General features: G+C 39.3%; 1 protein-coding gene across 2 annotated transcripts in view; it reads left to right on the top strand.

Moving 5' to 3' along the window:
• Positions 1-12,582, top strand: part of LOC120979189 (protein Wnt-7a) — a 77,679-nt gene that overhangs the window by 31,152 nt on the left and 33,945 nt on the right. For both annotated transcript variants that reach the window (XM_040407774.1, XM_040407773.1), the window contains exon 4: positions 8,292-8,563. In XM_040407774.1, coding sequence (XP_040263708.1) covers positions 8,292-8,563 — 272 coding nt within the window. The remainder of the gene's footprint in view (positions 1-8,291; positions 8,564-12,582) is intronic.

Below are 12,582 nucleotides of genomic sequence, written 5' to 3'. Positions count from 1 at the left end.
ACCAGGTATGGTGTGAGATCTTATAAAGTTGGGCAGTGCCAGTGGATTTAAAACTTTGGGAATCACAAGGCCCCCTCTGATTTTAGTGACATTGATAAATTTACTTTGCTGCCATCACCAGTCTAAGCTCTGGAGCTTAGGTTTGACTAAATCACCTCTGTCTGGATTTGTAATCAGTGCCTGACAATAATATTCCCAGTGGAACGAATACATTGTCTGCTGACAGCTGAATTACCCAGTGTCCAATACCATACTGCAGTGGAATTGAGTAAGGCTATGGTTCCACATAGCAGCCGTTACATGGCCAAGTTGGCATAGTTTGAGATAAGCAGATTGCTGTCTAGTTTTGTGAGAAAATGCAGTTTTTGTAAGCAGGCAACAAAGTTTTTCTAATCCTTGACAACCCCTTTAACGCCCTTCTCTTTTTTTTTTTTGCTTAGGTGTCATGTGGGTGGTCCTTCTCAGTGATTGACAACCTTCCCTGTATGCATAGTCATGCAGTTATCATTGAGTAGCTCCATCCCACATGACTCCTAAGCATAAACAGATCAGAGGTTTGAATGAAAGCTCCCCCCTCTCTATAGCATGCTGACTGCAGCTTGAACCACCTTTTTGTGGTGACAGGTTCCCTTTAAAGGCTATGTACACCTTTGGGGGACATTTTTTTTATTATTGCATTGTACTTATTTTCAGCTAAAATCTTTTGTAAATTGGTCTTTATTACAAATATGTTTCTGTACAGGGCTGAGATGCTCTAATAGAGGGATCTGAATTTTCTCTCTGCTTCGCCAGCTAATCTGACGGACTCCTTATCTCTGCTCTCTGACATTATAAACACTCATTATAGCTCAGTTATTATCTTACTGATAAGATTTTGGCTTAAATAAGTGTTTACGACCTCTTAGTAAATTAGAGATCAGGGTTATTAGATGACTGGGACAAAGCGAAAGGAAAAAGTACTATTCATACAGCTAGACAAACAGTAAACCCTTTGTGACAGAACGGCTCAATATTTAAAAAAAAGACCAATTGAAAAAAAGATTTTTAGCCCAAAATGAGTAAAATACAGTCATCAAAAATTGCCTCCAAAGGTGTACATAGCCTTTAAAGACACACCTTCATTTCTCCTATTCACTACTATAATATTTCTTTAAGCTGCTATCCATATTAGTATTAAATTGAACAATACAAAAATTGCAAACATTTGCTGGGTTGAAAGAATTCTCATATTAAATTCAGACTTCTTTCATTTCATATGCTCTGCATTATGGTTGTCTGCAAGCAAGTAGATGTCAGAAATCTAAAACCAAAGCTGTACTGTATGTTTAAAACAATGTATATTTTATGCATTATGTTCTTGTAACATGCTAATGAGAAAGAATTGGCATTCATCTATGCATAAACATGGGAACATGGTGTTCAGGTTTAAGGTTCATTATAATAATATCTTTGCAAAACATTCTTGTTTATATCCATAGACTTCAAACCCTTATAGATCTAATACTTCTGATATCTGAGAGTTAGAAACAATCGTATATGGTCTAAGCTATCCTGATACATTTTATCTACCCTGATACATTGTAGCGAACGACAGTATCAGGACAGGAGAGACGATTGTCTAGATTAAAAAGGGTTGTCCAGTGGGGATTTTTTTTGTGCTTAGAGTTCTTTAAAAAAAAAATATGAATCCCTCTCAGGGATCCCATTGAGACACTTTCCAAGTCCCTGGAAATGGAAGGAGATGACCACTCTGTGAACCACCTCAGCCAGTGATTGGCTGCGCAGGCATTTCCTGGCATTTTCTGTGTGTGAATAAAGGACCAGGAAGTGGAGACCAGCAAGGACCCGGTCAGTATACAACGGAATGGGAGCAGCAGGTCATCAGTGAGTGGGTGTTTTGACTCTTGTATTTTTTTTTTAAACCACACAGAGCAATTTTCAAAAAATTCTGCCCTGCTGGAAAACCACTTTAATTCAATTGATTTCACCTCTTTCATCTGTGGAAGCAGGCGTAGATGCATATCTTTGTACCCTCTGGATATAGGTGAGAATGTTTCAATCACGGACAGTTGGCAGAGATCTTGAAAATGGTAATGAATTAAAACCCAAAGTATATTAGAAAGTTTAAGAACTTTTCATTTTACCAAAAAACTAACAAAAAAAACAATAAAACCTTTGCCTTCCCGCTCTCCATCCTTGAGAAATCCAACGTAATTTATTGGTAAGGCTTTGTAAACTGATCTAACTTTGTTAGTTACATAGTCTAAGTTAGTTCCAGTCTATGAACAATCATCTCATGCTCTTTTCTTTAAGAAACCTATAAAAAACCTATTATTGGAAAATTAAGATAAGACATTCCTTAGCCCATGTGGAAAACATCTGGTGCAAGCGGAAAATGGAATTTCCATATATACTTTAAGATTATTCCAAAATCGTCTTAAATTCCAGATATCATTTGCACTTTGAAAACAAGAAAAGAGGACTAGATTTTAAAGGGGCAGAAAAAATTGTATTTGCCAAGTAAAACGGGGCTTGTATGAGATTTTAAAAACATTGCTGCTTTCTTCCAGAAACAGCGTCACTTTTGTCCATGTCCCAAAAACTATTTTTTTCTAGCTTCATATACCTTTTTAGCTCCTCCATTCTTTGAGCATATTCATTGCCTGGAAAGTAATTTTGGGGAGCACATTAATACAGAGAAATGTGATCAGACATGGAGAGATATACATAGCTCTACAATAAGCAGTCATTAGTGATCGCCACAAAAATATTTGTGACTATTACCGTTACTCAATTGACCAATGACACATGTCCATCAAGTTCAAAATTTTGGATCATATTTACTGAAGACAGTCCATCAGAGTAAGATCTATCAAATACTGTATATGTCGAGATGCACACCATTCAAAAATTTGTCACATCTTGTGGTTTCCATGCACCAAAACTGGCAGCGTTTTCAGGAACAATTTATACCAGTTTTCTGTCATAAATTACTGCAACTATATCGGACTCCGGCCCTTTCGATAAGCTCTAACCACTCGCTTTTGTTCAAAAATGGAAAGAGCTTTAGAAAATAATAAAGAAAATTCCATTTGTGCAAAAATTTGGAACTTTTGCACGCTAGAAAACTGCTGTACAACTTTGCTAAATCTGCCTCTTTATATTTATAAATCCCCAGTTGATCCAGAAGAAGGCAAAAAGGACTCGTTGTTTATGTAGCCATTAGCTTCTGTGACTCTTGCTTTTTTAACAGTCTTGAGGCTGTATTAGTGTCACGGTAAAAGGGATAGGGGTAGCAGCTAGACCAGGCTGCCAAGAAAAGGGAGCTGGTCACCTCCTATAGCATCCCTGAATCTGGCCCTGTTTTCCTAACTTTATGAGCTGACCCATAATGTAGGAGGGCTCATTCACTGGAAACCTCAGAACCCTGAAATCCCTGAATATCCCTGAGGTTAGGAGACAGGGCCAAGAGACAACCAGGTTCATTCAAGACACGGATGAACCAGAGTCCCCACAGGCCTAGTTGCAGGGAAAAGTGGACGACACCGGGATAACATTGGTGACCACAAGGGTGGCCCTCACTGGATTGATGGAACACCCTGGACTGGAGCAGAGCTCCAGCACCAACGACAGCTGAACTACAACTGACTCCAGCCAGGGAGCCACAGGGGATAAAACCCTAGTGACCACACCCAGTCAGGAAGTTAACCCCTACAGCACCAGACAGAGGGAGGCTACAACTTAAAGGGGAAGTGCACACACAAGCATACCAAACACGTAACCACCGGCAACAGCATGCGTGGCAACCATGTCACGGCAATCACCCAGAAGGCCAAGACACTGCCACCGCATGCTCTCACAGAAACACGTTGCCGCGGGCAACCGCAAGTGTGGCAACAGTGTCACAGCATACACCATAGACCGTGACAATTAGACACCCTAGTATGGCAGACAATTGTCGGGAGGGAAGCTATTGCATGCACCGATCTTCTCCGCTGTATAGTGGTTTGCCACGTAATGAAGAGATCCCAGCGAGCGCTCGATCCTTAGTTTATGTATCCTTTATTTCATCTGTCACAATGTATCAATAGTAATGGATGCGTTTCGGCCCGTCCAGCCTTCGTCAAAAGCTATTCCTAAATCACAAGTGCAAAGGGTAAAAAGAATTGTCTCTGACCCCCAATTGCAGGAACAGAGGGTAGAGGAGATGTTACAAAGATTTGAAATGAGGGGTTACCCACCTCAGTTATTATCAAAAGTCACTACCTCAACACGAACAGAGAAGAAAACAGGAGATACGCGCATTGTATTTACTCATAAATTCCATCCCTTTAATAGCAAATTTGATTCTATCATATGTAAATACTGGCCATTATTGGGCAAGTCATATCCACAAATTACTGAGTTTAGGAACGCACCTCTAATTTGCAACAAGCGGAGTGCCACTTACCGTGATGAATTGGTCCGTGCAGATATTGGCACTATGAGAACCATATCTATACAAAAAACAATCGGTAGTGGAAAAAGTGGCACCTATCCTTGTTTGCACTGTATACAGTGTTCCCATGTGATTAAAGGGGATTCCTTCTATCACCCGTACACAGGAAAAGCCTTTAAGATTAAGGGCTTTTTTACCTGTAACTCCGCAAATGTTGTTTACCTGGTAAAGTGTCCTTGTCGATTGGTGTATATAGGAGAAACTATGCAAGCGGTGAAAGATCGCATCTGCAAGCATAAATCTGACATTCGCACAGGCAACCTATTACTACCCTTACCGTTTCATTTTCATAAGTTTCAACATAGAATTTCCCAATTGAGGTTTCAGGTGCTAGAACAAGTAAAGCGACATAGGAGAGGTGGTGATATTAAAGCTCAATTACTACGTAGAGAAGCCTTTTTAGATCCACACTCTGGGCACGTTACAGCCCAGAGGGTTGAACAGGGAATATGAGATCATGCATATGTAAATTAGGTTGCCGTTATATCAGATTGTTAATGGTGATTGTTTCTTTTTCAGACAGCAAATCAAAGATGACACACTGTGAGCTGAGTGGTATCAGCATTTATTCATTTATTCTTTCATTTTTGTTTTTATAGATGTATAAATGTATTTGTTTATTTATAGTAAGGAGGTACTACGTGAGATCATTGAATGACATTTGTCTAATCACCGCCCTCCTCTTTCTGGGCGTCTGACGTCACCACACGTGGTCTATTTACTGCTATTAAAATTTGTGAAGTTAATGTATTAACTTGACCTGACGAAGGCTGGACGAGCCGAAACGCGTCCATTACTATTGATACATTGTGACAGATAAAATAAAGGATACATAAACTAAGGATCGAGCGCTCGCTGGGATCTCTTCATTACGTTGTGGATCTTCCTCCTTCCCGTTCGGGCACCTAACGAGGCTGAGTGCCGACCATTTTGGACTACAGTATAGGGGTTTGCCAGAGGAAGATCGCGATTAGACAGCATGATCTGCCGCCAGCAAACAGTCATTTTTTAACACGTCAAAAGATTTGGATTGTCCGATGGTTTAAATAGTGAGAAACATTATATTTATTCAGGTCTTAAGTTTTGAGACCGCATAAAGCAACTCTAATAATGTCTGACTGTCATTGTTTGGCTTTTACAATCCCAATTGCAAAAAAGTTGGGACTCTGTGTAAAATGTAAATAAATGTAAAACAGAATGCAATGATTTGCAAATCTCATAGACACATATTTTATTCACAATATACAATATGATACATATTAGATGTTGAAAGTGAGACATTTTCACCATTTCTTGAAAAAAATTAACTCATTTAGAACTTGATGGCAACAACGCATCTCAAAAAAGTTGGGGCAGGGCCATGTCTACCATAGTGTAGCATCCCCTCTTCTTTCAGTCTGTAAATGTCTGGGAAGTGAGGAGACCAATATACTAATTGTTGGAGTTTTGTGAAAGGAATGTTGTCCCATCCTTGTCTGATGTAGGGTTCTAGCTGCTCAACAGTCCTAGGTCTTTCTTGCCCGATTTTTCATTTCATGATGCGCCAAATGTTTTCTATTGGTAAAAGGTCTGGACTGCAGGAAGGTCAGTTAAGCACCTGGACTCTTCTTCTGTGAAGCAATGCTGCTGTGATGGATGCAGTATGTGGTTTAGCATTGTCTTGCTGAAATATGCGAGGCCTTCCCTGAAAGAGATTTTGTTTGGATGGGAACATATGTTGTTCTAAAACCTCTATATACTGTTCAGCATTGATAGTGCCTTTCCAGATGTGTAAGATGTCCACACCATAGGCACTAATGCAACCCCATACCATCAGAGATGCATGCTTTTTCTATAAAGGGCACTGTTAAGCTGGATGGTCCCTCTCCTCTTGAATCTATAGAACACAATGTCTGTGGGTTCCAAAAAAAAAATTCAAATTTTGATAATTTCGACCCCAGTTTTTCATTTTGATTCAGTTAATTTTAAATGAGCTTTGGTCCAAAAATTATAGTGGCATTCCTGGATCGTGTTGAAATACAGTATGGCTTCTTTTTTGCACGATACAGCTTTAACTTGCATTTGTGCATTGCATAGCAAACTGACAATGATTTCTGGGAGTGTTCCTGAGCCCTTGCAGTGATTTCTAGGAAAGAATCATGCCTGTTTTAAATGCAGTACCACCTGAGGGCCCGTAGATCATGAGCTTTAAAATTTGACCCTTGGCCTTGTTCCTTGCACACGTGGATTTCTCCAGATTCTCAGATTTTTGTTTTATAATATTATGTACTGTAGATGGTGGGATATTCAAAGTCTTTATAATTTTATGTTGAGGAACATTTTTTTGAAATGGTTCCACAATTTTTATGCAGTTTTTTGCAGGTTGATGGACCTCTGCCAATCTTTACTTCTGTGAGACTCTGCCTCTCTACCGTATTTTTTAATACCAAATCATGTGACTTAGTTGCAAATTGCTCCTCCAGCTATTTTTGTATTAGTACCATTTACCTTTCCAGCCTTTTTTCCCTGTCTGAACTTTTTTTGAGATGTGTTGCTGCCATTGAGTTTGAAATGAGTTATTTTTTTTCCCATGGATATGATAAAATGTATCAATTTTAACATCTGATATGTGTCCTGTGATCTACTGACTGTGACTAAAATATGAGTCTATGAGATTTGCAAATCATTGCATTCTGTTTTATTTATATTTTTCACAGTGTCCCAGCTTTTTTGGAATTGAGGTTGTATTTTGATAAGCATATTCTACTTAAGAGATTTGGTTGTCTCTCATGGTTACTGATGGATATTGCTATTCTTTAAAATAATTTTTTAATTTTTTATTAGTTTTTATACTCTCAGTTTTTATTTAAAATGAGTTATAAGTGTGAAAATATTATTTCTGACTCAGGATGAATATGCTGGTACTAGGATTGATAGCTAAGTATAATCTTTGAGGTGAATTAATCAAGAATGATGGTTCATATACCAGTCTTGATCTACTGTGGGCTGAAGTGAGATACGCCTTAAGAGGCGCAGGCCTCTTAATAAATTATGCATCTCTCTGGCTCTTTGTGCTCTAGAAAGTGAAATTATTCTTAGTGGGAATTATAGTAAATTTTTATGCACAAATCATGCTTGCGTAAAAATAGTTGGCTTCTATGCGCCACTTGTGGCGCACTTTGAGGATCACAAAGAAAAAGCATCTTCAGATGTCTTTGTCATTGTGCACAATTAGATACCTGGTGTTAGGGACCTTATGAATCATAGTAGAGCAGATGTTAGATATACCCTTTAATCTGGTCCAGAGTTCTTGTAGTGATCTGTCCAGCTGCTGAAACAGACAAAATACATGATGTTTGCTGACCTACTCTGAGAAAATGCAGTAATAATTCAGGAATAGCGTAGAACAAACTCATCACTAACTCTACACCATCTGAAATGAAGGGCATATGCTACTCTTAGCATACTCTAGGAAAGGAGTGTGTAAGTAGGCTCTGTATGATTTTGTAATTTTGGCTTGGCATAGTTAATTGGGAACATGATCATGCAATGATAGAATTAATTTAGACAAACTTATCCCGCTCCAACTGTAGTTCATCACTATTGGTTCTTATCCCCAGTCCAAGGCTTGAGGCGCATGTACATTATACTATGTATACTTGACTTGATGGAATCGATGTTTTGTAATTTTTGACTCTTGAATTTTTTGATTATGTGTATGAAGGTATTGTGTAGAACAAGGCTGACTATGAACTGACCATGTTGTATTCATTATCATTTTGTTGCTTTTGACTTACCCTTTCTTGCTCTACAGGCAGCAGGGAGGCAGCCTTCACGTATGCCATCATTGCGGCTGGCGTGGCCCATGCCATCACATCTGCCTGTACTCAAGGAAGCATGAATGACTGTGGGTGTGATAAGGAAAAACAAGGACAATTCCACAGAGATGAAGGCTGGAAATGGGGAGGCTGTTCTGCTGACATCCGTTATGGATTATTTTTTTCCAAGGATTTTGTGGACTCCAGAGAGATCAAGCAGAATGCAAGGACTCTCATGAATTTGCACAACAATGAGGCTGGACGTAAGGTATGAGAATTATATCACGTCATCTAGTACATGACTTTGATGGTCACTGAGATTCATTGACCATTTATGTACCTTACATTCTTCTCATCACTTAAAGCATATGGATTTATACTTATCTAGGTATAGTATCTCCACCTTAAAGCTGGTGTTTGACCACAGGTGATTTTGCAGTGGACGATGTATTGATTTACCTATGGCCGTTACTGGCAAGTTTTTTTTTCAAGGCAGGCATTGAGATGAGTCCATAAATAGAAAAGGGAAACCAAATCAGCTCTCCACTCCATACCTCTTATTCCTGACCTCATAGGATGGTGCATGATCAAGGCTGCTTCAGCTTCAGTATCTTCATGAAAGAAAAGTATCTGGTTCAGCACTATGTCGATGAAATCTTCTATCTTTATTTTCTCATTTTAAAAGCGGAGACATACAAGGAAGAAGTACATCCAATGCGTTATAGACAGTTACAATTTGTTCTACATCATGGCACCATGAGAAAATAAAGATAGAAGATATTGTGGATGTGGTGCTGGACCAGATCCTTTTCTTTCATTGAAATTAGTCCCTTGATATGGGTCCACCATAGCACATAGAAGGGTCCCGAGTGATGTCCATGTTCCTTAATAAGACTTAGGGACAAAGATTATCCAAATAGGACAACTCATTTACAGAATATTGAGATCCCAGTGGTTGCAGTCTTCACCATCTACAACAGACAGGGCCAGTTGCGAGTTCAGCTTTTTAGTGTCTAGCATAGGATATCAGTAGCTTTTTATATAAGATAAACAGCACCCCAAATTTAAGATGCTCTCTATAGAATAGGTTCCAGATCTTGTCCTTATTTCAAAACACATATAGAAACTTCCAAATGTTTTATGCTGATGAAAGATGAAGACTGAATTGAAATGTTCCTACTTCCTTTAAATACGGATTTGTAAAAATGATGGAACCTACTCCTGTGCTCACCTCAATAAAATCTGTGCCTTATGAAGTTCATCTTCATTTCAATATATTTTTATGATTAAGTTTGGGTACATGCAGAGTTTAGTGATGGAGCTACTCTGTAACCAGTCCCCAGTTGAAGCAACTATATTAACCCAGCATTCAATTAAGTAGTATTTTATTAGTAACTTCTTATAATGGATTGCGTCCATTTTTGCCTCTGTGCACAACTACCAGTATCCTATGGCTTTCTCTGGGATATGATGGATTGGTTTGAATAGAGATTCTCAACCTTGTGTAGACCATGAGCCCTCTTCCCATGTGAAATGAGACGACCAAGTGCTACAGCTCTTATCCTAGTGTTAACTTCTAGTGATATGGTTGCGAATCTGGTACCAAGTTCTAGTAATGTTATGTTATCCCTTTTGCAACTGTGGCATAATACCTGCAGCTGGCATGGGTGGAAGGAGTTGAGACGCATTTTGCTATACTCATTTAACATATGCATCTAAAATATACTCCAACTTCTGGCTGGAGTAGATTTCATTTTGGCACACAGGCAAAGGAAGATGCAAGGAATTTATTAATAGGCATGTGCCTCTTAATAAATGTGTTCTATCTTCCGATAGCATAGGGCCAGCTAAGACCAGTGCACACAATGACAGTCTTAATAAATCTCCCCCAAAATGTTTTTGAAACATCCATAGAAAACTGATTTTAAATTTATTTATAACATGATTCAATCAGAGATGTTTCTAATCTTGGCAAACTACACAAAAAACTCAAATAAAAATATTGAAATACTGCACATTTTGGTATGTTGAATACATTTCATAACATCTGGTCTTTGTTAGAGTTTGTCTTTACAAACCATTGTCATTACACAGGTTAATTGCGTTTGAGATACTGTACCCCAAAATGTGTCATAGATCCTGCAAACCATGGATGCTTATTAGTTGTAGTCAGAATATTGTATGACAAAAGTGTCTGCCGGCACGAATAAAAATATATTTCTTAGAGTCTCGGACCACTGAGAAATCACGTTTGTGTGCTGTAAAAATTAATCATATTCTGGTTGATCGTGCTCCATATAAACAAGGATGCTTGAACAGGGGAGGACTGGAAACTTAAAGTGGCCCTGGAAAAAAATAAAAATAAATTGGCTTCGTTGTAGGAGAGTCTAAATTGGCAGAAGGCAGAAGTAAGCAGGGCCAGCAATACCAACGAGCAGAACAAAATGCTACCCCAGCAGAACCAGATACTACCGTGTAGCACTAAATACTGCATCAGCAGAGTCAAATAGTATAGTGCAGCACAAAATACTGCCTCTGGGAAACCAAATACCAAAGTGCAGCACAAAATACCACAGCCCACCCCACAGTATGAATCTGTATCATCGTCCTGAGAACGGCACTATAATTGAATTCACAAGGGCTCCTGTGGCCACTGGGCAGGTGCATAAGTGTCTGATGCTCCTACATTAATTAATACAGAGAGCATCAGATCTTTATGTACCTTGCTGACAGCCAAGAGGAGGGTTTAGGGCTGATGCCGGAAAATTTCCCTGTAGAGTCTATGGCCAATCTGCCCATGTGCTTGAAGGACCAGGAACATGCTTCACTGTTATTTCATCATTGGATTTCCAAGGTAAATTTTTGGCTGATCGATGACCATGTAGTGTATGGTGGCAGAAACCCGATTTTTCTAGCAACTGTCTGCATTTTAAGTATATGGAGAGTTATCCAGTTGAAAATCCCCTCTAACTGTATCTAAATAATACTCCTTAACTGGATAAGGGGTTTTCTGGAGAGAATTAAAAAAAAGAAGCTTTACTCACCTCTAGCGAGCCTTTGCCTCTGCCATTCTAATGCTGCTTTGCACTCCCTGTGACAACTCGACATACAGGAAATGCTGAGGACAGTGATTGGATGACTGGCCTTTCCTTGTGTTTTTGTCATGTCAAGCTGTGACATCACTTTTAGAGCAGTGGAAACCAGGCCAGCATTGGAACGGCAACGTTGGGGGATCAGTGGAGGTGAGAAATGCTTCTTTGTTACTTTTAATATGCTCTGGCTCATATTTTTGTAATTCTCCCTGGAAAACTTAAAGGGGTAGTCCAGAATTCCACAAGGTATGGCCTATCCTCAACTACATAGTTCTGTCTATTATTTAGCGGAGATGCTGGTAACTGCAACACTGTTGCTATTAAAGTGAACGGGAGCAGCAGTGCAGTCACAAGCTTCGAGGACCTCAGACAGAGCTTTGTAGTCCTGGTGCTGGAGCTGCTCTGAAATAGCTGAATGGTGGCCTAACCTGAAAATAAGAAATTACTTGTAAAATCCTGGACATCCCCTTAAAGTATGTGCAGTCACATGCAGTAATTAGGTGATCTTAACAAGATAAGCAGTTGTAGCCTGTGATGGACCTGGTTCTGTCCAGAATGATGACATTCAAGGTGAGAAAGCAATAATTTATATTCATCCTGTGTAGACATGACTAACCTGAAATACTGGGATTACAAAAACAATAGCATATTTCAATGGGTTTTAGGCCTTGGTGATACAGTTTTTGTTAAAAGGAGCATTTTATGATAAGAAAGAATGAAAATTCAGACCGGCTATACAGTGCGGTCTTCATTAGTTAAATATGAGGCAGCTGTGGCCTAATTGGCTGTGTGGTTCTCGACCGCAGCTGGCCAAGCCCCAAATAGGACCCTGCCATGTGGTTGCTCCCTTAGGGTGTCCCACTGGGATCCCCAGCATTCAGCTGTGATCTATAGGAGAAAGCAGCAAGTAGTCAATCACATTGTAGCACCACCACACCCTAGGCTAGATGTCTTCCTTCTTTATGTCTCATAGACTATAGTTTTTGGCAGTTTTTCAAAATATGAGGGTTTATTAATATTAATTATTGATATTTGAGTATTGACAGAGTATTTTGACAATCCCTCATTCACACAGTCAGTGTTCGGTCAGTGTTTTCAGTCAGTGATTTTGAACCAAAATCAGGTCTGGCACTAAACACAGAACAGGTGCAGATCTTTGCCTTATACCATATGTCTGTATAGGCTCCAATCTTGT

Source organism: Bufo bufo, chromosome 9 (genome assembly GCF_905171765.1).
Source record: "Bufo bufo chromosome 9, aBufBuf1.1, whole genome shotgun sequence".
NCBI classification, from domain to species: domain Eukaryota; kingdom Metazoa; phylum Chordata; class Amphibia; order Anura; family Bufonidae; genus Bufo; species Bufo bufo.
This window is presented reverse-complemented; position numbering and strand designations above follow the sequence as displayed.